This window comes from Gossypium raimondii, chromosome 3, assembly GCF_025698545.1.
Source record: "Gossypium raimondii isolate GPD5lz chromosome 3, ASM2569854v1, whole genome shotgun sequence".
Lineage (NCBI taxonomy): Eukaryota > Viridiplantae > Streptophyta > Magnoliopsida > Malvales > Malvaceae > Gossypium > Gossypium raimondii.
The window spans coordinates 32482733-32509278 of record NC_068567.1 but is presented as its reverse complement, the minus strand read 5'-3'; the positions used below and the strand labels follow the sequence as shown (position 1 = coordinate 32509278).

The 26546-nt window shown below is 34.8% G+C and overlaps 1 protein-coding gene across 2 annotated transcripts in view; it reads right to left on the bottom strand.

Moving 5' to 3' along the window:
- LOC105794087 (uncharacterized) overlaps nucleotides 1-24398 on the bottom strand; it is a 44235-nt gene extending 19837 nt beyond the window's left edge. For both annotated transcript variants that reach the window (XM_052628264.1, XM_012623078.2), the window contains exons 1-25: nucleotides 24231-24398; nucleotides 22986-23061; nucleotides 21766-21846; nucleotides 21598-21678; nucleotides 20938-21014; nucleotides 20635-20689; nucleotides 20465-20513; nucleotides 20106-20243; nucleotides 12437-12515; nucleotides 11952-12030; nucleotides 11813-11856; nucleotides 11470-11664; nucleotides 10248-10323; nucleotides 8443-8523; nucleotides 8297-8377; nucleotides 7901-7977; nucleotides 7749-7803; nucleotides 7612-7660; nucleotides 7370-7507; nucleotides 5517-5598; nucleotides 5339-5417; nucleotides 3391-3437; nucleotides 2683-2894; nucleotides 1664-1751; nucleotides 1394-1513 (exon numbers count right to left, since the gene is read on the bottom strand). In XM_052628264.1, coding sequence (XP_052484224.1) covers nucleotides 1394-1513; nucleotides 1664-1751; nucleotides 2683-2894; nucleotides 3391-3437; nucleotides 5339-5417; nucleotides 5517-5598; nucleotides 7370-7507; nucleotides 7612-7660; nucleotides 7749-7803; nucleotides 7901-7977; nucleotides 8297-8377; nucleotides 8443-8523; nucleotides 10248-10323; nucleotides 11470-11664; nucleotides 11813-11856; nucleotides 11952-12030; nucleotides 12437-12515; nucleotides 20106-20243; nucleotides 20465-20513; nucleotides 20635-20689; nucleotides 20938-21014; nucleotides 21598-21678; nucleotides 21766-21846; nucleotides 22986-23061; nucleotides 24231-24326 — 2235 coding nt within the window. In that variant the 5' untranslated portion in view covers nucleotides 24327-24398. The remainder of the gene's footprint in view (nucleotides 1-1393; nucleotides 1514-1663; nucleotides 1752-2682; nucleotides 2895-3390; nucleotides 3438-5338; nucleotides 5418-5516; nucleotides 5599-7369; nucleotides 7508-7611; nucleotides 7661-7748; nucleotides 7804-7900; nucleotides 7978-8296; nucleotides 8378-8442; nucleotides 8524-10247; nucleotides 10324-11469; nucleotides 11665-11812; nucleotides 11857-11951; nucleotides 12031-12436; nucleotides 12516-20105; nucleotides 20244-20464; nucleotides 20514-20634; nucleotides 20690-20937; nucleotides 21015-21597; nucleotides 21679-21765; nucleotides 21847-22985; nucleotides 23062-24230) is intronic.
- Nucleotides 24399-26546: the final 2148 nt, after the last annotated feature.

Genomic DNA, 26546 nt, shown 5'->3' with positions numbered 1-26546 from the left:
AAAATTAATAATTAACAAATTAAGAACATGTTAAATTCAAACATTCATATTTAGTACATTACAAACTTAAAAATAAAATAATTTAAAATTTCATCCACTATAAATATTGATGCATACTCCAATTTTTGCCACATGGTAGATAAATGAGGAGAAACAAATCCATCTAATTCACTTTGAAAACCACAATGACCCATTTTGTGACCTTTATCCAAAAATAATCATATGAACAAATATTTTCTAAATTCAAATATAAAATATAAATTAATACATAATCAAATCAATATATATATTTAAATGGCATAAATCCCAAAACTATACATGAACTTTGGTTTAATGTGCAATTGTATACATGAACTTTGATTTTGAGCAATTTTATACATGAAATTTTGATTTGATTCAATTCTCGTAAATTATTAACACAATTATTGATATATCATCATTTTATATTTATATATTATGTATGAAAATAATTATATTTATCCAATATAAAATAGATTGATGTATTTATTTCTTTAAATGTGTATGATTAAATCAAAATTAAAGTTTCAAGTACACATTTGAACCACAATCGAGTTCACATGTATAACTACACCAAATAGAGTTCATATATACAATTGCACATTAAATCAAAGTTCATCTATAATTTTAGATAAATTATTAATATTTAATAATTACATTTTCACATAAATTCACCTTTATTAAAATCTATAAAATTTTACTGATAAAAAATTAAAATTTTCATCTCAAATTAATTTCACTGAATCAATAAAGTATTAATATTTAAAAAGAGGATTCAGGACTAAAACGGACCCAACCCAGCCTCAAAACCCTCCTAGCACCAATCCTTCCTAATTCCCTCAGCTCACCAACCCAAAAACCCCCAATTTCACTTCCAATCCGATATGCCCAACCAAACCAAATTACTTTTAGATTCTCTTTTTCTTCTATAAAACATAGAAGAGAGTAACAAACACTATCCATAAATTAAAAAATGCAGGTTATTTAAAAAGTTATTTGATTACATTTGATGATTTTTATCTTTGATTTTTACCTGAGAAACTGTGTGAGTCTGTTACTTGATTAGTTGAGTTGTGAGTTTTTGTGAACATCAAAATCTGATTGAATACTGAACAAGAAACAGGATAGTGGAAATAGCAGGTTGTTATCACCATTATTCTCCATTTTGCCTTTTTCAGCACCACAAGAGGCCGTTTTTTACGTATTTTTTTCACTGTTATTTAAGTGTTTAGTGGCGGCAGACACTGCCACTACTGTGAAATAGTGACCGCAACACTGCTACAATACTGCTTGTTTAATCCATGGGTCATTATACCTAGACATGTTAGTGCAACATATTTTTTACTTAATATATTCTCAGATTTATTGTACTTGCCTCTGGAAAGTGACCTCGTAGAGTTGAATCACCTCTCAAAACTACTGTATAATCAATATGCTGAACTGATTTCGCTGCAGAACAAAGATTGTTGCATATATCTTTGATCAGCACAGTAGCCTGCAAAATGTTAAATCTTTAGTCGGTCAAGAGAAAAGTAAAGAGAAATTTGATTTGGTTGAAATAAATTTTCAATAAAAATATTTCCATGGTAATGCAAAATGAGATCTAGGGATCAAATAACTTGACATTTGACAAAAACTTCTATACCTTCTCAGAGCTTAGTGCTCTAGAGTTAGTCAAAATATAGAAGCATATAGGTTTTTTCCTGAACTGTTCAACAAGTGATTTTATACTCCTGCAGATGGCAAACATAAGTGAAGTAAGGAATTCCTTCTAGATGGCAAAACTGTTATATAATACAGCTGACAAGATAGATAGATATAACTGTAATATGGGTACAATATATGATATATCAATAATAGTATATAGGTAAAACAAAAAAAAAACAGTATACAGGTTGAATATTTATGTGTGTAAACGTTAATTAATATTAACCAAGTAGACAATAAAAACTCTTGAAATGAGAATATAACTAAAATCAGTATAAAAGACTTTATGTTATAACAACAGACTAAGATGATTCAATTACTACCGGGAGAATATTTTTATAAATTGGCTGCATAACCTCAACTTTTTTGGGATTTAAACATGTTATGATCAAATGTGATGGACCACAAGGTTAAAAGTCAATGCAACCCATATTCTATGTCCCACAATCCATAAGTTAGACTTATCGCTACTCGTTACCCGAGTACCTCCTTTCCCAAACCATAGACCACTTCAAAACAGTCAGTCCCCTGCCACCACCCCCATCCTTGCCTCCATTTTATTGCTCTAATGGCTCAGTTAAATTTTGTGCCCATAAAAGCAAGGCCATTGTAATGTTCAGGTCAGCCTTGTCTCTCTTTCTTTTCTTATATTTCTTTTTTTTAAACCCAAATTTTCTCATAGCCCTATGTCCAAGGTGAGGCCGCCACCACCATCACTTTATTGGCAGCAGTGTTATCCCCTTTCTGCCTGCTTTATTTAGAATCCAGAAGCTAATCCGTATCCAGCCGCAGATAAATAAAATAATGAAACTTTTGTTTGTTTACTGTTACACAAGTATCTCAGCATGTTAGATGCATGCATATGTCCAAAACAGACATGACACAGATACACCAGGGGTCGAGGCATATCCATGCTTCATAGCTAAGCAGTAAGACAATTAAAATAATGACACTTACCATTCAGTTAATACCTCAACATCATGAACAGTTTGTGTTCCAGTTGGATCATCATCAAGAACAACCAGTGTTCTTGAATTTTTCTGGTTTAGCTTGTGTATATCATTTATAGGATCCACTGGCCACTCAGGTGGAAGACTTTGCAAGACAACTTCTTTCTTAAGAGCTGGAAGTTTTCCTTCAACTTTAACACCTGTGAGGGTTTCATATACCTACAGAAAAAGTTGTTACACCTACAATGTGCTAATTATAGCAACCAGATTATATTTGTGAACATGATAACTTTAAACACCATAATTCATATTCAATTAAGCTATAAAGATTATAAAGATTGTGTATAACTTGTAATAGTGTGTGTAACTACCTCTACAATAGGACGTAATCACAAGGTACCTATCAAAAAAATAAATCACAAGTTGCTATGTACGAGAACATGAAATTATAGGGGACATAAATGTAATTTACCATTCACAAAAATAATAAGAAGAAATTAGTGACACATGACTAAGCTTGATGGTTATATGCAAAGCGGTCAGTAGTTTTTTTTGATAGATCATTCTTCCAAGTTCAACTTATTTGAGCAAGTAGAAAGAAAGAACTTTAGACATTCAATATTCTTTAGATATTAACCATATCTTTGAATTAAGTAATCTTTGAATAGTGCTTTCTATCAATTGAGAATAATGGAATGATACTAGACGTGCATACCTTTACCACACCAGCATCATCTTGTCGACCCCAGCCAGCAGCAGATCCTTCTCATTAGTAACATTATAAGTGTTAATTGTATGGAAGACAACTCTAAAAGAGAATTAAAATGAAAGGGCAACACACAAAGACAAACATGGAAAACTGCATCACAATATAACATATATGTTTGGTATATAAGATCTAATTAACAAGTTAACCAAGCGTTGCTACACCAAACATACACTCTTCCAACAACTTTCATATTTCAATTGGAGGTTTATCTAAAATATGAGTTCTCGGATTAAATTTCTAAGCCGAATTAGCTAAGCCATTTGCACACCTATTACATTATTGTAGGATATTTAGAATTTCTTAAATCCACCCTGCCTACATGATTTGCATACAATCTTGTAATAATACGAAACAAAGATGACAGCCTTAATCCCCTTCCTTAAAACTTGAACCATCACAGCAGCATTTGATGCAACTATAAGAGATTGGATATTCAAAACTCAAGCAGCATCAAACCTTCTCAGTCCCCACAAATAGGCTGTTTGGCATTCCAATATTAAGATCAAACCCCTAACCCAATTCCCTTCCCAATCACATAGCAAAGCCCCCGCCAAAGCTAAACCGAAAATACTCTTCATCGCTCTCTCTGTATTAAGCATTACATACCTTGCTCTAATAGTTTCCACTTGATCCATCTTGGCATTCTTCTCACACTATTAATCCCAGCTCCTGCCACCTCCATAACCTACTTAGCAAACTTCTTCGCAATTGAACATACATTTGCAGCAGTATCATATTTCATTTGAAAGAGTCATTTATTCCTACTCTTCCATAAACCCCAAAGAGTCTTAATAAAATGCAACTTCCAGAAAACTTCTCCACATCCATGGCTATTCTAAGACATTTAATAAATAACCAATTCTTCAAAGAGAGGGTAAGAAGTTCATCTCTAAGTGTCTCATTCATTGATTGACAAGAAGCAACCTCACGAATAAAAGAATAGTCCCAAAATGCATGCAAACCCATCTCTAACTCTAAAAGGTAGCACCCACAAAAGCCGTCCAATGTCATCTTATTCTTTATCTGAATTTCATTTGAATTCATTTAAATAAAAGCCAAACAAAGAAAAGACTAGATTCTAGACATTCAAATCTCTAATACATCTATGGTCTTCCATCATAGTTCCTCCATACTTTATTGAATGAAGTGAAGGCTGACCTAGCCAAGAAGCATCAATTTCTCACCCCCTCTGGATCTTTAAATCTTGTGTTTCAATAATCTGAGGTAGTGGAATAGCTCTTACCTCATGCAACTATCATAGGCAGCAAATGGTGCAGTTGGTCTAGTGGTATATACATATAGACACCCTTTTCTCAAAAGATGGAAGGTAGTTTCACCATGAAAGGTGGAATATGAGTCCCATGGATTTTCAAAAAAAATCAATACTGTCCATATAAGATTTTGCAGATTTTACACTTATCTTTACATGATACCTTCAACTTTAATTTTTTCTTATTCTGTTAGAACTTTTTCAAATTTCTTTGTTTATCCCTCAATATTTTTCTGAAATTTCACTCAATGCATAATACCTCGTATACAACTCCTTATTCAAAACTAAGATCCTTGGATGGTAAAAATTTTAGCTGCTACCATCTCAAATTAAGTTAGATATGAGACATTGACCCAGTTCAAGTCACAAGACAAATCCTGGTCAAATTACAGGGGTAATAAAAAAGGAACATGAAGAGAAAGATCAATGCAAATGGAACTCCCTATCTTCCATGAGTAAATGTGTCTCCCCTTCTTCTTCAGGTAAACTAGGTAACTTTAAATGAACAGGCAATAAAAAGGTAGTATAATTTATGCAACAAGTCACCTCAGGTCAGAAATGTAAAAAGAGAAAGATCAAAATAAGTCACAATTTCTACACAGAATAAGAGAGGTTATGCTTCACCTGCGATAAAGAGTTGGTGTGCAATAGTTGAAATATGGAGTGGAATTTTATGTGCTGAGCATTCACGAGCAACAATACCCTGTAGTCAATTAAACTTTGTCTTACAGCTAAGTAAAAAAATCATAAGTATGGCCATATTTGTTTCCATTGAAAAGATAAACGAACAACATTATCTGACCAGATCCTTCACAAAGATGTCTAGAGCAGAGTAAGGGGTATAGTCATTGTCTAACATGTGTGGAACGCGATTCTCAAACATCCTGCAATACAATCATAATCCAATCAGAACTCATCAAAAATGAAAAATATTCTCAAGCTAGAGACCAGTTATTTTAAGATAAAGGTAATGCAAAGGTTCCTCTAAAGACAAGGGTTTTTCATAGTGATGCAGTTTCCAATTCTAGAAATAAGATATCAAGTTTTCCATAGATTATGTTACACTAAACCATGTAACCTGTGGATCTAGGATCAACTTGTTTGAACATGACCATGGCCTAAATCTTGCAACTTGAATTATTTAGACACAAGACACAGCTATAGAAGTGTGGGTCATGACCTTTCCATATACTAAACACTTATCTAATTAGAATTGATGTTTCTTTATCCTAGAAGAACTAAAGATATACTAAACTTTTGTGATAATGCGAAGGGAAGTGACAAACTTGAGAAGAATAGATGAGCACCTGCACCTACACTTCCAGGATGAAAGTAAAAAAATGAAGGCCATATTCTATTACCGCAGAACATAAAACTATAAGAGTGCCAGAGAAAGGCAACTGCCCTTTTTTTTTTTGTCCTCAAGTGAGTGGCAATCACTATTCATTATTATGTAAAATCAAATAGAGCTTATGAAAAGAACAAATTTCACATTACAATTTTTTGAAAGAAAGCATGAGAATGAGCACAACTAGATTATAGTAAAAGAGTTGCATGAACCTGACCTGCAAGGATACTTCCCAAAAGTATGTTTGTTAGGATCATCAATTCCAACAATCAACTTTGAAAGAAAATTTGAGCATACAATACAACACTTCAATGGATAATTCCCAAAAACATATCAGTTAAGTTATAAGTCATATTTAGCCCCATACCCTACATTCAACAATAAGTGGAAGTGATCATAATTTAGTAGCTCATAATTTAGCCAGTTTGGGTTTAGCTACTTTCGATCCTTTGTTTTTCAATTTTGATTCTCCAGATGTTTTGCATGAAGTTATTCTGAACGATGCTATTTCTATTGCTGCTTAATAAAAAGTATTTGAACTTTTCCATTAATTTTTTTAAAAAAAAAGAAAAAAATATAGAGTGGCAGTGGTCATGTCAATTAAGGACAAAATAAGGGAAGCCATTTAAGGAAATATGGAAATGTAAGATGAAGAGCTCCAAATGAAACTGTTTGTAGATAACTTTTAATCGAAAATGCTCATGTCAAAAGAGGGCAGGAAAAAAGTAAAGAGACTGGAACAAACTCTAAGAGGATCTCTCTCTTGATGATCTTTCCCAAGAAATGGTCATAACAAGAGCATGAGTAAGAAATATGACTTATGTAGCTGACCCAACAAAAAGGATGACATTTGTCTGCTGTTGCTGTTTTAGTAGTAGTAGAGCTGGGAAATTAGTTAATTGTTCAAGACAATGTAGTCTTGTAACCATTAGCATTTCAATTCATGGTTGTGTCCTTGTTATGAAGTTTAGGGTTGGATAAAGCATATAAATAACCTTGATATACAATTCAGTGACTGTTTCACCAATTTAAAATGGAAACATAAGTGCTAAAGACTCTGCAGCATGTATTGATATGATAGTCCTTCACGAACAGCTACAAGCTTCTAATAGTTATTCTGCTTTCTTTAGGGAACTACAGACTTCTACAGAAGACCAAATGGTCTAGGCAACATCTAAGTTTAAGAACTCATAAAAATGAATATTAAGAAGAAATCAAACTCAGGCCTGTAGTCAGGTTTCAATCAAAGTTTAAAACAAAGCAATTAAGAAAACAAAGTACTTCCACTTCAGTGTATATGAACCTACCAGGATGTTGCCCCACTATTGCTGATGATATCAAACAACATTCTTGTGCTAAGACCTAATCGGGCCCCAAAAGCCATTGCCTCAGCTGATGCTGCTATATGAACTCCAGCAAGTAATTGATTAACCATCTTTACACCACTAGAAATTGAGAAAGGAAATAAAAATAATAAAAAAGTTGCTTCCTTGACAACTAAATGGGAAACTGATGCTTTATGCCATGACAAATAATTGCTCAGAAGTACCTTCCTGCTCCACAACCCCCTTTGATAACATAGAGCTTCTCACTTAATGCTGCTCAGTGTCAACAACCAAGATCAGTCACAACATAGCTCAGGTATTCCTTCAGCTGAGAACTAAAACTTTACTACATGCAAATTACCTGAGAGGATAAGACCTGCACTTTTGAGAGCATCATCTGAACCTGCAGCCATTATCTAGAAATAGAAACAGAAAAAGAAAATGAACAAACTTCAGAAGGACAAATCAAGAGCTTTCCAATCGAAATTTTATGTTAAATTCTCGTTTGCATACTGTAAGTTCTCCCATAGAAGCTCTTTTAACACCACCAGAAACAGGAGCATCAACCAATTTCAAATCTTTGCCTTCATCTGCACATGCACAGATGAATTACTATAGGAATAACCATGACAACAAGTATAAATGAAAAAGATGTGCACTTTTAACATTTTGAACAAAGTGATTTGATTCATGTAAGCTCAGCTCGTGCTCAGGAGCAATGAGCTGAAGCTCAGTACCTAACCATGAAGTGTACTCGAGGAGGATAAATCGCAAGCAAGAGGGGGTTGGAGTGAGCGAGATGGAGAAAAACAAACAATGGGAGGAAAGCTGGAATTTGAATAATAAAACAATCGAGAAATTTTGCTTTGTGTTACTGCAAATAGATAACTGAATGAAATAAATACATACTCTGTAAACGCCGTTCAAGTTGGATCACATATGCAGGGGAGACTGTGGAAGAAAGAATTATAGATGCTCCAGATGGAAGGGCTACAAAATATAGAGAGTGAAATCAGCCCAGCTCGTAAATTGCAGATATCAAAGTAGAAATATACCTGAAACTGCACCCAGATCCCCAAATAAAACACTCTCAGCTTGAGCTTCATTTGTGACCATGACTACAAGCACATCAACACCTGCTAGAGATGACATGTCAGAACAAACATGTTCTTGGCAGTGAATGAATCATGAGAATTTTAAAATAACATTTGGCAATCTCCAATTCTGGAACATTTGTGTTTCATTAAAGATTTAAAACTGACGGTTTACACAAAAGAACTGAGATTCAACACTGGAGCGCACAGAAGAAGCAGTTTGACCTTGCATACGGTCATGCTTTTAATATCACCCAAGTATAAGAAACCAGCAAAAATCAGGTGAAGTCTGGAAGCACAGTAGATCAGACTAAGGAAGATTTTAAAATAGTAATTTCTCAAAAAATATGACTTGAACAAATTTATTGCTTGATCAAATATCTGCACCCCATGCTAGACTAAAACAATGCAAGCACATCAATGCAAAGACAGTATAATATTCTCAACAACTTGAAGGCCCATATTTTTAAAGCAATCTGGACTTAACCTCCCTGCTTAAATCATCAGGCATCAGACCTCCCCACTTTGATTACTCTATGTATGAATATGGGTATCTGCTATTCGTCTCACTGTGTAAATACAAAAAAAGTAATTCTAAATGTTGCTACTCTCAGTCTCTTATTAATCTTTATATCCTTGAATATAATCTTACTTCATTTTCTGACACCGTAAGTTTTTGTATTAATTCATACAACTAATGGTGTACTAGACCTGAAATATCTACAACACTTCTTCAAAGGCTAAGGTCTTCGTTTCCCTTCAAGATAACCCTGTATTGCATTATATTTCAGCACCTTGTTAATAAGCACTCCAAGGATCATGTTATTGCCAGTTAGTCACTTAAGCCTCCAAAAGACTTATTTTTGCTACCTTGATTCCTTTATATCCAAATGTTGGCATACTCTTCCAACTTGAAAGAGTTTGAGTGTTACCATCCACAAAGACCATACCATAGCACACATAAGGATTTACAAATGGCTTGCTTCCTATTTTAGTAAAAGAATTTCCAGGTTAGAAAAAAGAGATCCTTGTTTGAGTGTCATGCTAAAGTTCCATTTCCTGACGGCATTGCTTGTACAAAGTGTTACTTCTGTTTTAAGTTACATGACCATCTATAGCAAATCTAGAGAGCTATAGAAACAAAATTTCAGCCTTCTATTCTGATAGGTATCATTAATTGTTAAATCTGAACAGCTCAAATCAAGATTATAATGGAACTGGTAATTTTAGCTTGCAAGTAAGCCATCTACAATACTAGAGCACCTTCGGAGGTAGGCATTTGACGATGTCCTTATATCCTTTTTATAAAAGGGTGCAAAGTTGTTCAATTATTTTGTAGTGTATTCGAAAATAGTTCATTATTCAACAGTCTTTAGTAGAATTATATTCCCATTGGTCAACAAACAAGTTAGTTAAAAGAGTAATAGATAAAAACAATCAAAGATGAATTTAAATAATAGGCCCTATTTTATTTTTTTTAAAAATAATGAAAAGAAAGAGTTGATTTCAAAACTAATGTGAATGTCATGGAAGACAAAAGGCACATGAGAACTTTATGTCTTGCACTATTAAGAAACAAGCTTGTGTAAGCTCAAGTGTTAGACTCCCCAATGTTTCCAAGTGTCTAATCTTAAGAGGACCACAAAATGTAAACTGCTAATTTCTCTCAAAACCATGAAATAAATTTCAATCATATAAAAAGCTTCAAAAGTTGTTATTTCTTAACTAACTTGGACTGGTAGGTCATTGAACAGTTCAGAAATTACCTTTAGATACATCTTCCGGAGAGCTTCCAATCAGGCCGCCAGCACTTTCAAATCGAGTTAGTGTAGGTTTGTACACCTACCATCCAATTGAAATTCAGGAACATAGTTAAACTTTAAACTTAAATCTCTTGATCACAAATAACAACTAACTAAAATTCCAAGAGGGATACCATGGATTTATTTAATATGTAGGCATAAAACAGAAAGTGTGTGATATGCAGATTTTCAGGCAATCTAGAAGACAGTATGAGAAGAATATCACTTTTCCAACTAGTCAAATCATGAAATTACCAGCAAATCTAATGAAGTTTTCCAAAAATCTGTGCAGCTTAGAAGACAAACAAAATGTCCTATAATTTGAACTTCATTTTCTTTAGTTAATAAAAACATTTCATATTGACTCTAGATGGTTATGACCCTCTCACTCCATCAAGAAAGCCATAAAAAGGTATTTAAGGTAAAAGTTCAGTCGGAGCCATTTATCTTTAGGAATTTAAAATTGCACTTTGTTAAGCATCCAACCTAAAACCAAATGGTAATAGGTAGATGGGCACAACTTTTATATAAACCATAGAATACCTAATACTTAACACATGTGGGATAACACCACTTAACACTCCCCCTCACTGTAGTTCACAAGGCCTACACGTGGACAACCTCACTAGGAGTTGTCAACCTCAGATGGGGTTAGGCAAGAATACCAACATAACAAACCCTAGGCTTTAATACTATCATAGCATCGAACCTAAAACCAACTAGTAATAGGAAGAGGGGCCCAACTTTAATATAAACCCACAGGATCTAATACTTAACCAATGTGGAATAACACATTCAACTAGTGAAATGTAAAACCTCAACTTAGGCTCAGTGTAAAACTACTTTATTCTACAAAAGAAAGTGAAACCTAATTTGACTTACGTCCCCCACTCACTCAACTTGTAAAGTTCCTTATTGTCAACTAGAATACATCCAAATATTGGTGTTCACTAATCAAGCATGGTCATAACTCATATTGCACGTAAAGTGCTCAATGCAGAAATTAACACATTGAGACATGTTAAGCGTTATCAAGTTTGGTTTCTTGTGGTCTTATATTCAAGTTGGACACCTTAACCTATTGCCAACTGGTTTTAGGTCGGATGCTTAAGAAGAAAAGGTGGGAAAATAACCCAAGGCATCAAGTAAAGAACACATTGTCAAACAAGCAGTGGTTAGCACTTACATCATAACCAACAACACAGAAATTTGACTTCACAAGGTAAGTTGCCATGCCAAATCCCATTGCACCAAGACCAATAAAACCAACTCGGTTCACAGTTTTTGATTTGGCTGTGATTTGAGTTGCAAGTTCCTCTGGGTTGTAGCGTTCAGCATTGGCAGCATCAGCAGTATGCACTCCAAATACTTGGTCCCAAACCTGTTCATCAATCATATAGATAAAAGTAAGTTTTAGATTAGAGAAACATCTCCATCTTTCCCCCTTCAAGCAAAGGAATCTTAATGTTTCATTTAAAGTTGGGTTCTATGTGGCTGAAAGTTCCATTAATAGAATTACAAGTAACAACCTGACCCAATGGGGTATTATCATCTCCATGACCAAGTAAAGACCCTGAAAAAGGAAACATATTAAGAAGCTAAGAAATAAAAGTTGCCCTGAACCAAAACCAATGGACTTAGATTGAAAATAATCTAGTAGATTAGTACCAAGAGCCAATTGTTGATGAGCACTTGCCAAAAGTGGAAGAGGAAAAGTAAGCAATTTGGCCATATCCAAAACAATACCCTTGAATTTAGGAGGGAAAAAGAGATTAATAACATTGGAATGAAACATGAACAAGCTAATGTACTATAGAGGAATATGCCTATCCGGAAACATATTAGTAAACATATTAGTTTACAAATTAAACATTTACTAACACAGAGCAAAGATTATTATGGTACTTGTTATTAACCATTATAATTATGATGCACACAAAAGTAGCATCTTCCAGATAGCTAACAGTTACAAATTTTAGTTACTTCTAAGTAGGAAGTATTACCTTAAGGCTACAGTTTAAATTCTAAAAAATTAGCAGAAAAATATAAGTCTGCAGAAAATACTTCTTTGAAAAGTCAAGGCAGTACAGTCTTCATAAGCCAGCTCAACGAAACAATAAAAAGGAAACACTTGTCATTGAAGTTAAACTTACCAATTTATGATTAAAAGGATTCAAGAAATTATATTTGACATTGCCACTCAGAAGCTGTGGGATATAATTCTTGAAAACCCTGCATACATGGTAACAACATCCCACACACCCCCAGGGAAAAAACAGGGGGGGGGGGGGATGGGGAATAGGAAACAAAGATAGATTAAAACTCAATTAAACCTTCCAAGCATATGGTTTATTTGAATTCATTCATCAGGGAAAGCATAAAAAAGATATATGCTAATAAACCACCTAAGACAAGGCTCCAAGAAATTACCATCCATTTGGTCATTGTTCTAGAAACTTGTATGGTAGACCTAGCATTTTCAAGTTACATATACCACCAAAAGAAAATAACTAAATCCTAAGTACAGAACCATGTCCTAGCCAGCATACACTGACTTGATGTGGAGTTTTTGTCCCCATATTAAAGGGGCGTGATAATTGATAGATTCACTTCATCTCAAGGAAATAGGTAGTGAAAAATAAAATACAAGCTAAGGAAGGTAGTCAGGGAACCAGAACTTTGGAAACAGTTTCAAATGCACCACACGAGAACATAAAGGCTACGAAATAATATAACATGAAGTGCTGAAGATAAATCTAATTTTTTTTTTCCTCTTCTAAGTAGAATCGTATTACAACCTAATATAGGCTAAAGAGTGGCTAAAAAAATGTTGATCCCTTTTTCTACAAGTGCCTTTCTGAAGTTAAAAAATATTTTTTAAAAAGATACTCTAAAATAATATGGGTTATAACTATCATCAAAACCATAAATTCTTTTAAGCGAATCTGTATGGAGCTTTATGTTTGTTTACTCTAGGCGGGGTTAATCGGATTTATTCTCGGTTATGTAGGTCCAACCTTGGTGATTTCTTTGCTGACTCTGTTTAAGAATTTTCATCAATATATTCCTACTTGAATGAGCCCAAAAGAATAAAACAAAATATAAAAGAAAATCTAATTTCATTTCAACGTAATAATCATAAACGAAACATCCTTGAAAGTGAATTTCTTCTGTATAGTGACATTTGACAGAAGAAATGGGACGTGTATCCCACTGTATTCATTGTGCATCTAAGGTGTTTTTGGGGTTTCATTACAATATTCAAATTAAACAACTTCTACTTTACCAGCCAGCAGCACTTGGAAACTGGAGTAATCTTCATCAGAAAAATATCTGGAGTAGTCAAACATGTTCCGTCACCTTAGTGCACTCCAGATATCCAACACATTAACTTAAAACCTGTCTAGCTTTTTGAACGTCATTTTCCAACTCGTGATAATTTATTCAGTCTAAGCATGAAATTCGACTAAAACTGAAGCAGAATTATCCCAAAAGATATTTCCAGCAATCCGTCCAAGTTCATTATTTGAAGAATCATCATAAATGGCATTGCTGCACTGGCTCTAGTTTTCTGAAAACTAATGAGAAGGGAAAAGGGAACCGAAATGGAACTAGTAACATGAGGAAAGGACAATCATGTGGTCTGCTTTTCTTACAAAGACCATTTGTTTTCATAAAAGCATCTACTCCAACTAAAGTAGGACAACTGAGCATGATAAGCAACCCTAATCAGAGAACAAAAAGTAACTTCTTGCTTTGTGCATGTGATGCTGCAATTATTAATCAAACCCTAATAAACTGGAATAGTTTTTCTTTCATAGTTCAAAGAGAATGGCTAGAATGATTGGGAGAACCTAGCAGTTTTACTAGTACATAAGAAGCATGAATTTTCATTTTGTACTTAACATTCATGCATTCATTAATTAAAGGAGAACATTTCCTCTTGAGGATGCATGAGGTCAAGTTACAACAGTCTAGCAAATGTAATTTAAACTTACATTAGATATTGTGACCTTGTTATGAAATAAAAATGTTGAGAATCTTTTAATTATTTGATAGCATTAATTAGTATCTTTAGAGATTACAACTGATTTTTAGAGATTCTAATTAAGAGATATTTTTCCTTAGATTTATTCAATTTTCATGTATATAGAATTGTACATATTTCTAAAAAATACATACTTTGAGAGAGTTTTTGCTCAATAAATTAGAGTATTCATCTCTAATTTCATCATGGTATCAGATTTCTTATCCGATTTTTGGGATTTTTTTCTAATTTTAATTTTTTTTCCAAAAACCCTAGAAACCCAAATTTGGTACTTTCCACCCTAGCCCTATTTTTTTCTCTCACCGTCTCTACCATTGGAGTCAGCATCCACTCGTAGGCAAAACCCCAAACCCCAGTGACTAAAAGACCCGTGCGTGGACTCCACTTTTTGCCACCATGTTTTTTCCGACGTCGTCGCTGTGCCCTCTACTCTCTTCCGGTCATTCTCCTCTAAGTGGTGGTGTGTTTTGGCTAAGTTTTTTTTGTGTGGGATCTATTCGGTATTTTTTTTGTGATTTTTTATTCTAATTGTGCAAGCAAATTTTTTGGGGTTTAGTTGCTTTTTCTAGCATTACATCTACAGACGAGAAGCTCGTGATTCCAACCGATAATCCCTCATTGTAAATTAGCCCTATAAAGCTTGATAAATATAATTACCTTGTTTGGTCAAGGTCCTGCTTGTTGTTTATCAAGGCTCGTGGCTTGCAAGGATACATCACCGGTAAATCGTCGAAACCTGAATTGATTCAACCTTTAAGTCAATGGCATTCAACGAGTTCCCTTGTTATGGCATGGCTTATCAACTCTATGCAGCCTCATATTTTCAAAGCCTATTTGTTGTTTGATACTGCGGAAAAGATTTGGAATGCTGCTGGTCTCACCTACTCTTGTGTTGGAAATGATGCGCAAATTTTTGAGATTCGTAATAAGGTCCATGGTATAAAACAGGGGGAGCTAACGATTTCTTAATATTTTGCTGAATTAAGTGGGTTGTGACAGGAACTTGATTATTATCAACATTTACAAGCGAATTGTGCCAAGGGTGTTGAAAAATTTCAAAAGATAGTGGAAAAAGAGCGTGTTTTCTATTTCTTGGTTAGGTTGAATACTAAGTATGATCAGTAAGTTAAAGTTCTTGGCAAGACTCTGTTCCCTTCTCTTCATGTGACATTCTCCTATGTACAGCAAGAGGAGAGTCGTCGTGTTGGTATGCTTTATAATCCACCTTTAGAGAAAGTTAGCCTCATTGCTAACCAGGATGGTCCATTGGGTGGTAAGTCTGTCAAGGATCACTTGATGTGTGACTACTGTAGAAAGCCTCAGCACACTAAAGATTCGTGCTGAAAGTTGCATGGTCGCCCCACTCGAGGTCGTGGTGGAAAACGAGAGGGTAATTCTTGGCCTCAGGCAAATTTGTCAGACTCTGTGACAATACAGGATAAGTCCACTTTTGCTAGAAGTTTCACCTCGGACGAGATTCAACATCTTTGACGCATCTTGTCTCAATTGGACTTTACCTCGATTGCCAAGTCTAATCATGCGAACTCAGGTACTGTTTTAAATGCTCCATCTACTTCTTGGATTATTGATTCCGATGCAAATAGACAAATGAAAAGGTTAAACAAAAGCTTATTTAACTATACTATTTGTCCATATAAAGATAGCGTATGACTAGCCGATGACTCTCTTACCGCTATATCTAGAACAGGTTCTGTTGTTTGTACTCCAAATATCACCTTGTCTTTTGTCCTCTATGTCCCTAAATTCCCAGCTAACCTTACGATTGGCAGTGATAGATTATGTGATGATTTATATCTGTTGAACCGATCGTCTAATGTCTCAAGCATTATTTGGAGACAATAAAAATGTCAACCGGGAGATTATTCAATGGCGTAGGTGGTTAGGACATCTATCATTTATTGTTCTTGCCAAGATGTTTCCTAATTTATTTTCAAGAACTCAATTAGACTCTTTAATTTGTGATGCCTATGAGTTTGCTAAGCATACAAGAAACAATTATCCTTTGTATAATAATAGAAGTATTGTTCCTTTTGAGATTATTCATTAGGATGTTTGGGGCCCTACTTGCCTTCTTTATTTAGTATTCGTTGGTTTGTTACTTTTATTGACGGTTGCACTCGGATGACATCGGTATTTTTATTAAAGTCCAAAACTGATGTTTTCTCATGTTTTCGTTCTTTTCATAAACTGATTACTACTCAGCTTGATGCTAAGGTTAAGATTTTGCGAATTGATAATAAAACCGAGTATAACTTTAATGATTATTTGGAATCATATGTGATTTTACATCAGACCAGTTGTTCAAGTACAAGTGCTCAGAATGGTGTTGCCGAAAGAAAAAATCGACATCTTTTGGAGATGGCTAGATCACTTGTGATCACTATTAATCTCCCAAAGCCTTATTGGGGGGATGCGATTTTAGTTGCAGCTTATCTTACTAATCGGATGCCTCTACAGGTCCTTAATTTTTTAAGTCCCATAGAAACCTTACAGGGCAAGACGAATTACCCAGTTTCACCGAAGGTCATTGGTTGTATTTGCTTCGTTCATATTCAACATGGGAGCAAACCGGATCCTCGAGCAGTCAAATGTGTTTTCGTTGGATACTCTCCTACATAGAAGGGTTACAAATGTTATCATCCGCCATCTAAAAAGTATTAAGTATGGATGTAACATTTCGTGAGGATGAACCCTACTTTTCTTCATCACACCAATCTCTTTAGCAGGGGGTTATTGAAAATGAAGAGATGACACCTTATTCTGTTACTCTTTCGAGGGAGAATTTAGTTCCAGTAGAAACTTTGGTTCAAGAGAAGACTAGTGGACGATTGTTGGATAGATCTGATTTAAGGACATACACTAGAAAAGGCAAGAAAGAAGATGCCATCATACAATCTACTTTACACCCTGACTCTTCACTGTCAGGTGAGTCTTCTTTACCTACGATTGTTACTTATTTGGAATTACCAATAGCCCCACGAAAAAGTATTAGAACTTGCACTTTACATCTTATCTCTGACTTTTTCTCTTATGATTCCTTATCCATATCCTATATAGTTTTTGCTTTATCTTTGTTATCTATGTTTGTTCCACAGGATTGAAGAGAAGTTATCACTAATCCAAGATGGAAGAAGGCTATAATTGAAGAAATGAGGGCTTTAGCAAAAAATGAGATGTGGGAACTGGTTAATCCTCCTAAGGGGCAAAAAATAGTTGGCTGCAAATGGGTGTTTACTATCAAGTATAAGGCTTATGGTTCAATTGAAAGACTCAGAGCCAGATTAGTAGCGCAAGGACTCAAACATATTGAGTGGATAATCAAGAAACATTTGCTCCAGTTGCTAAATTGAACACGATTAAGATCCTTTTATCGTGAACAGCAAGTCTCAACTGGGACTTACAGCAGTTTGATATAAAGAATGTCTTTTTACATGGAGACCTAGAAGAAGAAGTGTATATGAAAGTTCCTCCAGGATTCAAGGATAAAAATACTCAATGAAAGGTATGTAGACTAAAAAAGGTCCTATATGGACTAAAGCAATCTCCCAGAGCCTGGTCTGACAGATTTAGTTAGGTCACGGTGTCATTTGGCTATCGACAAAGTAATGCTGATCATACCCTCTTTATAAAGCATCACAAGGGTAAGATTACTCTCCTTATAGTTTATGTTGATGACACAATTATAACAGGAGATGACAATGAAGAAATGTTCCAACTTAAGAAACAATTGGCTCAAGAATTCGAAATCAAAGACTTGGAAAAGTTACAATATTTTCTCGGAATAGAAGTGGCCAGATTGAAAGAGGGAATTGTGATTTCCTAAAGAAAGTATTTCTTATATCTTCTGACAAAGACTGGCATGTTAGGTTGCAAATCAGCCAAATCACCTATTGAGAGTAACCACAAGTTACAAGCAAGGATCAGTGAAATGGTGGATAAAAGGAGATACCAAAAACTCGTCAGACGTTTGATTTATCTCGCTCATACTCGACCTGATATAGTCTATGCGTTTAGTTTAGTAAGCCAGTTTATGCATGATCCTCACCAAGCTCATATGCAAGCAGTATTACAAATTTTGTGCTATTTGAAGTCTGCACCGGGAAAAGGTATTCTTTTCTCAAAAAAATAGTCATCTCAAGATAGAAGTATTTACAAATGCAGATTGGGTTGGCTCTCTTGATGACAAAAGGTCTACCACGGGTTATTGTACTCTTATGGGAGGAAACTTAGTCACTTGAAGGAGCAAGAAACAAGCTCAACCAAGTGCAGAGGCTGAATATAGGACCATGGCTCAAGGTGTTTGTGAGCTTTTATAGCTGCAAAAGGTATTGGAAGAGCTAAAGTTGTTGAAAGAAAATGGATCAACCTGTACTGTGACAACAAGACGGCCATTAGCATAGCTCAAAATCTAGTACAACACGATAAAACCAAGCACATCGAAATAGATCGTCAATTTATAAAGGAAAAAGTAGCCAATGATGCCTTAAGTCTATCTTATCTTGCATCCGAAAAACAGTTGGCGCATGTTTTTACTAAATGGCTCAACTATAAGACTTATCATAATCTTCTTTGCAAGCTAAACATGCGAGACATCTATGCACCAATTTGAGGGGGAGTGTTGAGAATCTTTTGATTATTTGATAGCATTAATTAGTATTTTTTGAGATTACAACTGATTTTTAGAGATTCTAATTAAGAGATATTCTTTCCTTAAATTTATTCAATTTTCATATATATATATAGTTGTATATATTTCCAAGAAATACATACTTTGAGAGAGTTTTTCCTCAATAAATTAGAGTATTCATCTCTAATTTCATCATATATAAAACTTAAAGCAGTCACTTCATATGCTATTATACTAGACTAACCAAAATAAGGCTTTGTTTGGTTGAGTGGATAGAATAATAGAATGATAGAAAAATGTAAAGAAAGATATACATATTTTTCCTTATATAGTGTTATTAGTAGGAAAGATGGAAAATTGGAAAGAAAAATAAGTTTCTTTCCACCAATTGCTAGGTATGATTGAAAAATGAAATGAAGGGGAAATTTAGAAGAAAAAAAAACACATTTATTTACTATTACTTTTCGTAAGTTAAGATAAAAATAAAATAGAAGTTAAGAAAATTATGGATAATCTTGTAACTATACATACTTGACTCACACTATGCTCATTTTCTTTCATCTTTCTCTCCAATTTGGAGTGGTCAGTTTTTGTTAATAGGTTCAGAAAATGATAATCTTTCCTACCAATCATTCTCAAAATCCATTTTCTTTCCACTTTAACACCCTCTATCCATCATTTCACTTTCTCACCCCACCAAGCACACCCTAAATCTATACTTATCTCAACAATACAGATCATAGAACAAGTCACGGTTCCCTTAGGATCTTTCAGCTCTAGTACAACTAAGTTATAGAAAAGAGTAAATTACATGCCATTGGAAAGACTAAGCCAGCAACATAAAGAGCTCCGATAACCATTTCCAAGCCTTATATGCATGCCTTAAAGTTTCCTACCTACTACATATCCTCTGAGCATAACAAGGGAACCATTTTAGCTCAATTAATCAAGTATAAGAAATCTTTCATTTCTAATATTATGTATGATATATGCTAGTATAGGGTATGCACCATATGGGGTTTAACTTTTTTCAATCTGAAAGCAGTCATCAAGAACCCAAAGCAAACATAATAAGCCATCAACTATTCTAGAACACTTATAAAGAGTAAATAGAGGCATAAATCACCAAGAATTTCCAGCAGCATTTGAAATGATGTCATAGATTATCCATGGATGGATCCCAGCTTTAACACCAAGTGATATAGCTTCTACGGCAGCAATAAGATGAATGCCCTCAAGCAGCTCAGTGACCAGTTTAGTTTTGCTGAAACAGTCAGGAACTAAGAAACTTAGGAGCCAAAAGCACATTTAGGAATTTGAAGACCAACAGAAAGTATTTACAGTTTTTAAAAGTAATTTCATTTTTAAGTGACGGATTGATGAAACAGACAAATATTGTGGAACTTAATTAGCATGTCACTGATGTCATTGATCTTATAGAAAAATTTGCAGAACTTTGGACAGCAGGTCAAGATGAAAGAATACCTTCCAGCTCCAGTTTCACCTTCAAAAGTGTAAAGCTTTTCGGACATTGCTGCAATAAAAAAGAAAAAGAAAAAAAGCTCAGAGACATGTATAATCAACATCTTTTAAGAGCATAAATATACAGGTGTAGAACTCATCTATAGCTAATTACTTTGCAAAATGATCAATACCAGAGAGAAAAGGGTAAGCCTTAGAAATGGCATCAGACCTTCCTGAGGAGATAACCTAAAAACATTTTAAAAGAAATTATTTAGAACTTCAGCAGAGGACAAGAATAAAATACCCCATGTGATAGGATGCCAAGGCTAGATTGAAGTATACCCTTTCCTATATCCTTCTTCCAAATTCCCAAAAGATACATGGGAAAAGAAAATGATAACTAAGTAAACAAAATATAACCCGGAGATTGGCCCAATAATTTTAGAGCTAAGCCAGAAAAGGGAAAGAAAATAAAGGTTTATATATAATATTACCATAATTTTTCCATTTAAGAGCTCTGATGTTGCCTTAAAGACATATGCATCTACTACTGAAGTTGTCAGTCCATCCTCTATCAGAAATGACAGGACAAGAAAAGAACTGCTTATTAGCTAGGGTAGAAGGGAAAATAGACCAAAAAGAAAGATTAAGAGAAAAAACAGAGAAATATTTAAAATTGATGATCAACTACTTCAGGCTGAATAAACAAGAAACCAAAAACCAAATTGATTGTGAAACATCCTAAAATGTCCTCACACCATAGTACCTTTAAACTCTAAGAGTAGATGATGTCAGAGAAAGAAAGGGCTTCATCAAAGTTAAATCATATGTGATTCTCCTTCAAGGAATTAGAGATCAAACAAGCCATTTTAGTCTAAATAAAACAAGCTAATGGTGACCCATGCCTCTTGAAATACCTAGGATTTTTTTTACAATTGAAGGGAAAAAAAAAGAAGACATTTGGAGGTCATAGATTCATTGTTATTAGAACATGTATGCTGGAATACTTCCGTTGGTTTCTGATCAAGCAAGCAAAGAAGCAGCATACTGGTATCAGCAACCATGTGTTTTTGAGAAACAAATGCAGAACAGAAAATAGTATTCCCTATGAATGTGTCATCACACCAATCCACAAATATTAAAACCACAACTACCTCTGAGATTCTTCTCCAATTTCTGGATGTGTGATGGCAATATGGTCGAATGAAGAATAATGACTGTATCTTTCTGTAATCCTGAAAATTCATAAAGATGTAAAATCTACCTAACAACAGTGTGAGCAAAAAATATTTTTGACATAAACAAAGAAGCTACATAAAGACCTTTCAAAGCACTATCATGACCAAAAATTATATCGTTTATTTGATCCACGTGAGATATTAAGACAATTAAAGCAGCAACACCTGCATAAGATAAAGAAAGAAAAAAGGATCAGAGGGTTGACCACCTCCTTATTATATAGTGTTTAAATAAAATTGGAGGGATTATATACTTTTTCTTAAGATTTAAGAAAATTGATAATAATTGAAAACAGGAACACACAAACTAATACGTCTTTTCAAAATATCCTTGTGTAATTGCATATGCCTCCTAAATAAGAGGATATCACCCTGTACCAATCACATCAGAGCAAGCTCCAAGGCGGGGCTCATTCTGATCAAGAGGTCCAAGCAGTCTTCCCTGAAAACTGTTTCTGGATCTCTAGTCCCTAACATTTCCGGAAACAGATATGGCACCGCCTTAGTTGGAAAAGGTCAGTAAATAAATTATTGCAACCTCACATGGTAATCAAGGTTCCTGTCTTGCATGTAAGACACAATGCAACTATAAACCTCCCACCTATGGGTTTGCTGATAATAATTGTACAATTTTCAGTTTTACCCTTCATTTAGTTGCTGAATATCAGCCAGAAATACACTGCATTTATAAACAATTCAGAGGCCTCTTTCTACTCAGAAATTAAATGGCAATGGCCATCATCTTATCTTAGCACTAGAAGATTGCCAACCCCCTATGAAATGAATTGTCTGGGTATTAGAATATTCTGAGATAAAACAACTCATCTTCTATAGTAGCATACTACCCAAGACCCTCACTTGTTAGCCATTACAGTGGAAAAAAAATTAATTTTATATATTACTTTAACTTACCCAAGACCCTCAGTTTTTAGTCATTACAGTGGAAACAATTTTTTTTTTTATATTATTTCATTTCCCAATTAGTTGAGAACATACATTTGTCTATCATTCTTCAAAAAGAAAGCACATTTTTGTTCTTTTTACACCTCAAATATATCAAGATCAATTACTTGGCTCATGAAATTCCCTAATTGAAAAATGAAAACCAACTTATTGTAAAGTTGTAAATGCATGGTTGAAACAGTTGAACACAAACATTATTGTAAAGTTGTAAGTTTGGCTCAAATATAGATGCAAGTAGCTCCTTGACCAAAAAGCTGCGTACGATCCCCCCCCCCCCAACCCTTAATAATAAACATAATAACAACAATAACAGCAAAAAGAAATGCTCAATATTATATTACCTTTCCCTGCCTCCCTAAGGCTGAAGCATTCAGTGCCCCCTAGCTTCAAAAACTCGTTCATCAAAAGATTTTGGACCTGCAGATAGAATGTTGCAGCGCAACAGAAATTAAAAAAGCTCTCAAAATCAATTTCAAATCGCAAGGTTGTTCTGATGTTGAGCAATAAAAATCTAAAAAATGTATGAACTGCAGAGAATTATGAAAAGAAAGATACTGTACTTGCGAAACTCATGATAAAGATGGAATATCTTTAAGTAGTAGCTAATTGCTGAAATGTTACAGTTAAAAGTTGGGTAAAATTCTTCCACAATTGACCTTGAGCAATGTTTCATAGAAATATAATATTGCACTTGGTTCCTCATGTATATTTAACAACACTGAAGCTAATATGATGAAGTGTAGATAACTTATTTCTAGAAAGTAGAAACTTTCAGTTCATGAAATCCGGCTTATAATGTAGCTGGTTGGGTTACAAATGCAAACTCGTAGATGTAGTTTTTCAGAATTCAGTATCATCATCCTACAACTACAATAGAAGAGCATTAAAGGAATTTTCAGCCATGATCGAGGAATAATCGAATCTTCACCATCAAAGGAAAGCCACACAGGACTAAACACTAAAGTCAAATAAACTTAAATGTCAAGATGAACAATGATATTTGGAATCTCAAAAATTGACTTGATAATCGGTAAGGCAAAAAAACAAAATAACTCAAATTCTATTGCTCCAAGTCTTCACTTTTCTTTAAGTATGGGTATCTAACACATTAAATTAGATGGTTAGGACGACTAACCCTCCATATATGTTAAGAAACCTAGAAAAAATTGAATTTTCCCGTGGCGTTGCATTTCCGTTTACGACATTCACCCAAAGTACCGAGGAGCTTAGAATTGAATGTCAAAGATACAAAATTCTGACATTGCAGCTTTATGTTAGCCAAATTTCAGCTCTGCCTATTGAAACTATTAGTATAACATGAATTTAAGCACTTGAATATGCAATAAAATTTTCAAGTACCCATCTGTATCAAATTCCAAAACGGATTAAATAACAAAACATCATTCCAGTTCTTAAATGTGAAGTCTTAAGGAACAGCTGCCACTGCAACTGAATTAACTAAATATTCCGATTTGGATTACAAATACGCTTTCACCAAGAACCAAACTGAGATCTTAAAAATCAATTAAGTTTAGCAATAGTCAACTGGCAATATCTTGAAAAGGAAAAAGTGAAAGATTTGGAACCTCAAAAGCTTGGACTTTGTAGCCAGCGCGAAGAAGCGAAGCAGCCATGTCCAAGCTCAACTGGTCCAACCCCACGAATCCTATAACGCCCGACATTGCAGAACACACTTTTTCTCCGCTTTGCTTTGCTTTGCTTTGCTCGGCTTCGGTGATTGTTCATTAATTAATAAATACCACTTGACATGAAACCTGAAAGTCCAGACCAGCTCGCTATCAATCAAAATGGGCCCAGCAATTATTAAATTACTATTTAAAATAATTTTATATAATAATATTTTAATGATATAATCATTAGATTAAAATATTACAATGAATAATCCATTTTGACCAAAAGGCTAAACTTCAATGGCAAATTCTCTCTCTGACAGTAATGGCAGTAAGTCGCGTTCTATTGAAGATCGAAACATTAAGAAAGAGCGATTTAAGGATAATAATGCAAACGCGGACATGGATATGGTTATGGAATTGCCACATGAATTGATGCTGTCTTGGAAAGATAGGTTAATGGGGAAAGGCCTTATTGGATCAAGGAGGTCGGCTAGAACCGCTAGACTTGAGGATGATGATGATTTCAAATTTTTGGAAAGGGATGTCACGAGGTCGGCTAATCCCCTCGATCGAGTTCTCGGATAGGGTGTATCAACTCTTGGTCAAAAACATGGATACTATAGTGGTTCTTAAACTGTTGGGGTGGAACATCGGGTATGCTACTCTCCAAAATAAGACATATAGCCTCTGGCGGCCTTCCATGTCATTTTAACTAATGGATATCGAGAATGGCTATTTCTTGGCAAAGTTTCAAAACAAAGAAGATTATGAGAATGTGTTATCTCATGGACCTTGGGTCATGTACGGGCAATACTTGACAATGCAACCCTGGATCGTAGATTTCAGTTCATCGCAGCTTTACCCGAATATTGTGGTTACCTGGATTCGACTATCGGGTCTTCCGGGATACATGTACAAATGAAGGATAATTGAGGAAATTGAAGACATGGTGGGGAAGGTTGTTAAATTAGATTATAACACTGATAGTAGAACAAATAGTCGATTTGCTCGTATGGCGGTGTATGTTAATTTGGACAAACCTTTGACCTCTCAAGTTTTGATTAATGGCACAACCCAACTTATTGAGTATGAATCTTTGTGGATGATACAGCCATGTGAAAGAATTGTGTCGAAAGGTCGTCATGGTCATGTCCTAAACTGGAAAAAGAATGGCGACATCTGGTACATCGTCGACGAAATCCAGCATGGTGAAAGAGGAGGAGGCATACAAACCTTGGATGCTGGTTGAGAGAAGATCAAGGCAAAAAAACAAGATATTCCCAAAAGCAATGAGCTAAAAATCCAGAGGAGGAAAATATGATATCACGTTTTAATGCTTTGGTTCCTTTGGATAGAAAGGTTAGTGAGACTAGTTCAGAAATTAAGAAGACTTCGAGATTCAGTATTAAATGAAAAGATATTATGGAGGTTGTGAATATAGAAGATTCTAATGGCAAGCAACGTAGGACACTGGCCTACTAAGGAAGGAAGTTGGTCAATGTAGGAGCATGGATTTAGGGAGACAAGTCGAGTCAGTTGGTATAAAAATTAGCTCACCTACCAATAATAATAGTATGGGCCTAGGGGATGTGGGAAACCCTTAAAGGCCCTAGGTAAGCAACCAATACAGGAGGGTAACATGAACCAAGGGAATAAAGTGATGTCAGCAACTTTCCAAATTGGATCCATTACCAATAATGCTATGGCGGGCTTAAATATTTCGAACAAAGCTGTGGTGGCTGGGGTAAGCTTTAAACAAGTCAAACCAACCAATGTTTTTAAAGTTATACCCAATTCCTCCTTTGCTAAGTTTGGCTTTGTAGTTGAAATAAATAATTCTGTTGGAATTCATTCTACTACTATATCACATTTTACCCCAACTTTTGAAAGACCAGTTGAGGTTGTACGTTCGATGCATGCAGGTATTCTTGACCCCAAAAACATTCGGCTATCTCTTTTAAGGAGAATTAGGAACCAAATAACTTGTGCTCCGTTGATGAAGGCCCCTCAGTAGTTTTGAAAAATGGTGACTCTAGCTCTCAAGGGCAAGGTTCTAGTATGAAAGCAACTTATGTCAAAAAAGGAAGTAAGTTAAATAGGGCACTACGAGGCTGTGGTAGTCATTTTAAGACAACCGAGAGTAATCGATTCACTATCTAACACAATAAACTCTACGGTAGAGCTTATAAACTCCCAATTGGAACTAAAAACTAAAGAAGGTGATCCGAATGATGTTGCTAAAGAGCAGTTGGAAAATATGGTGGTATC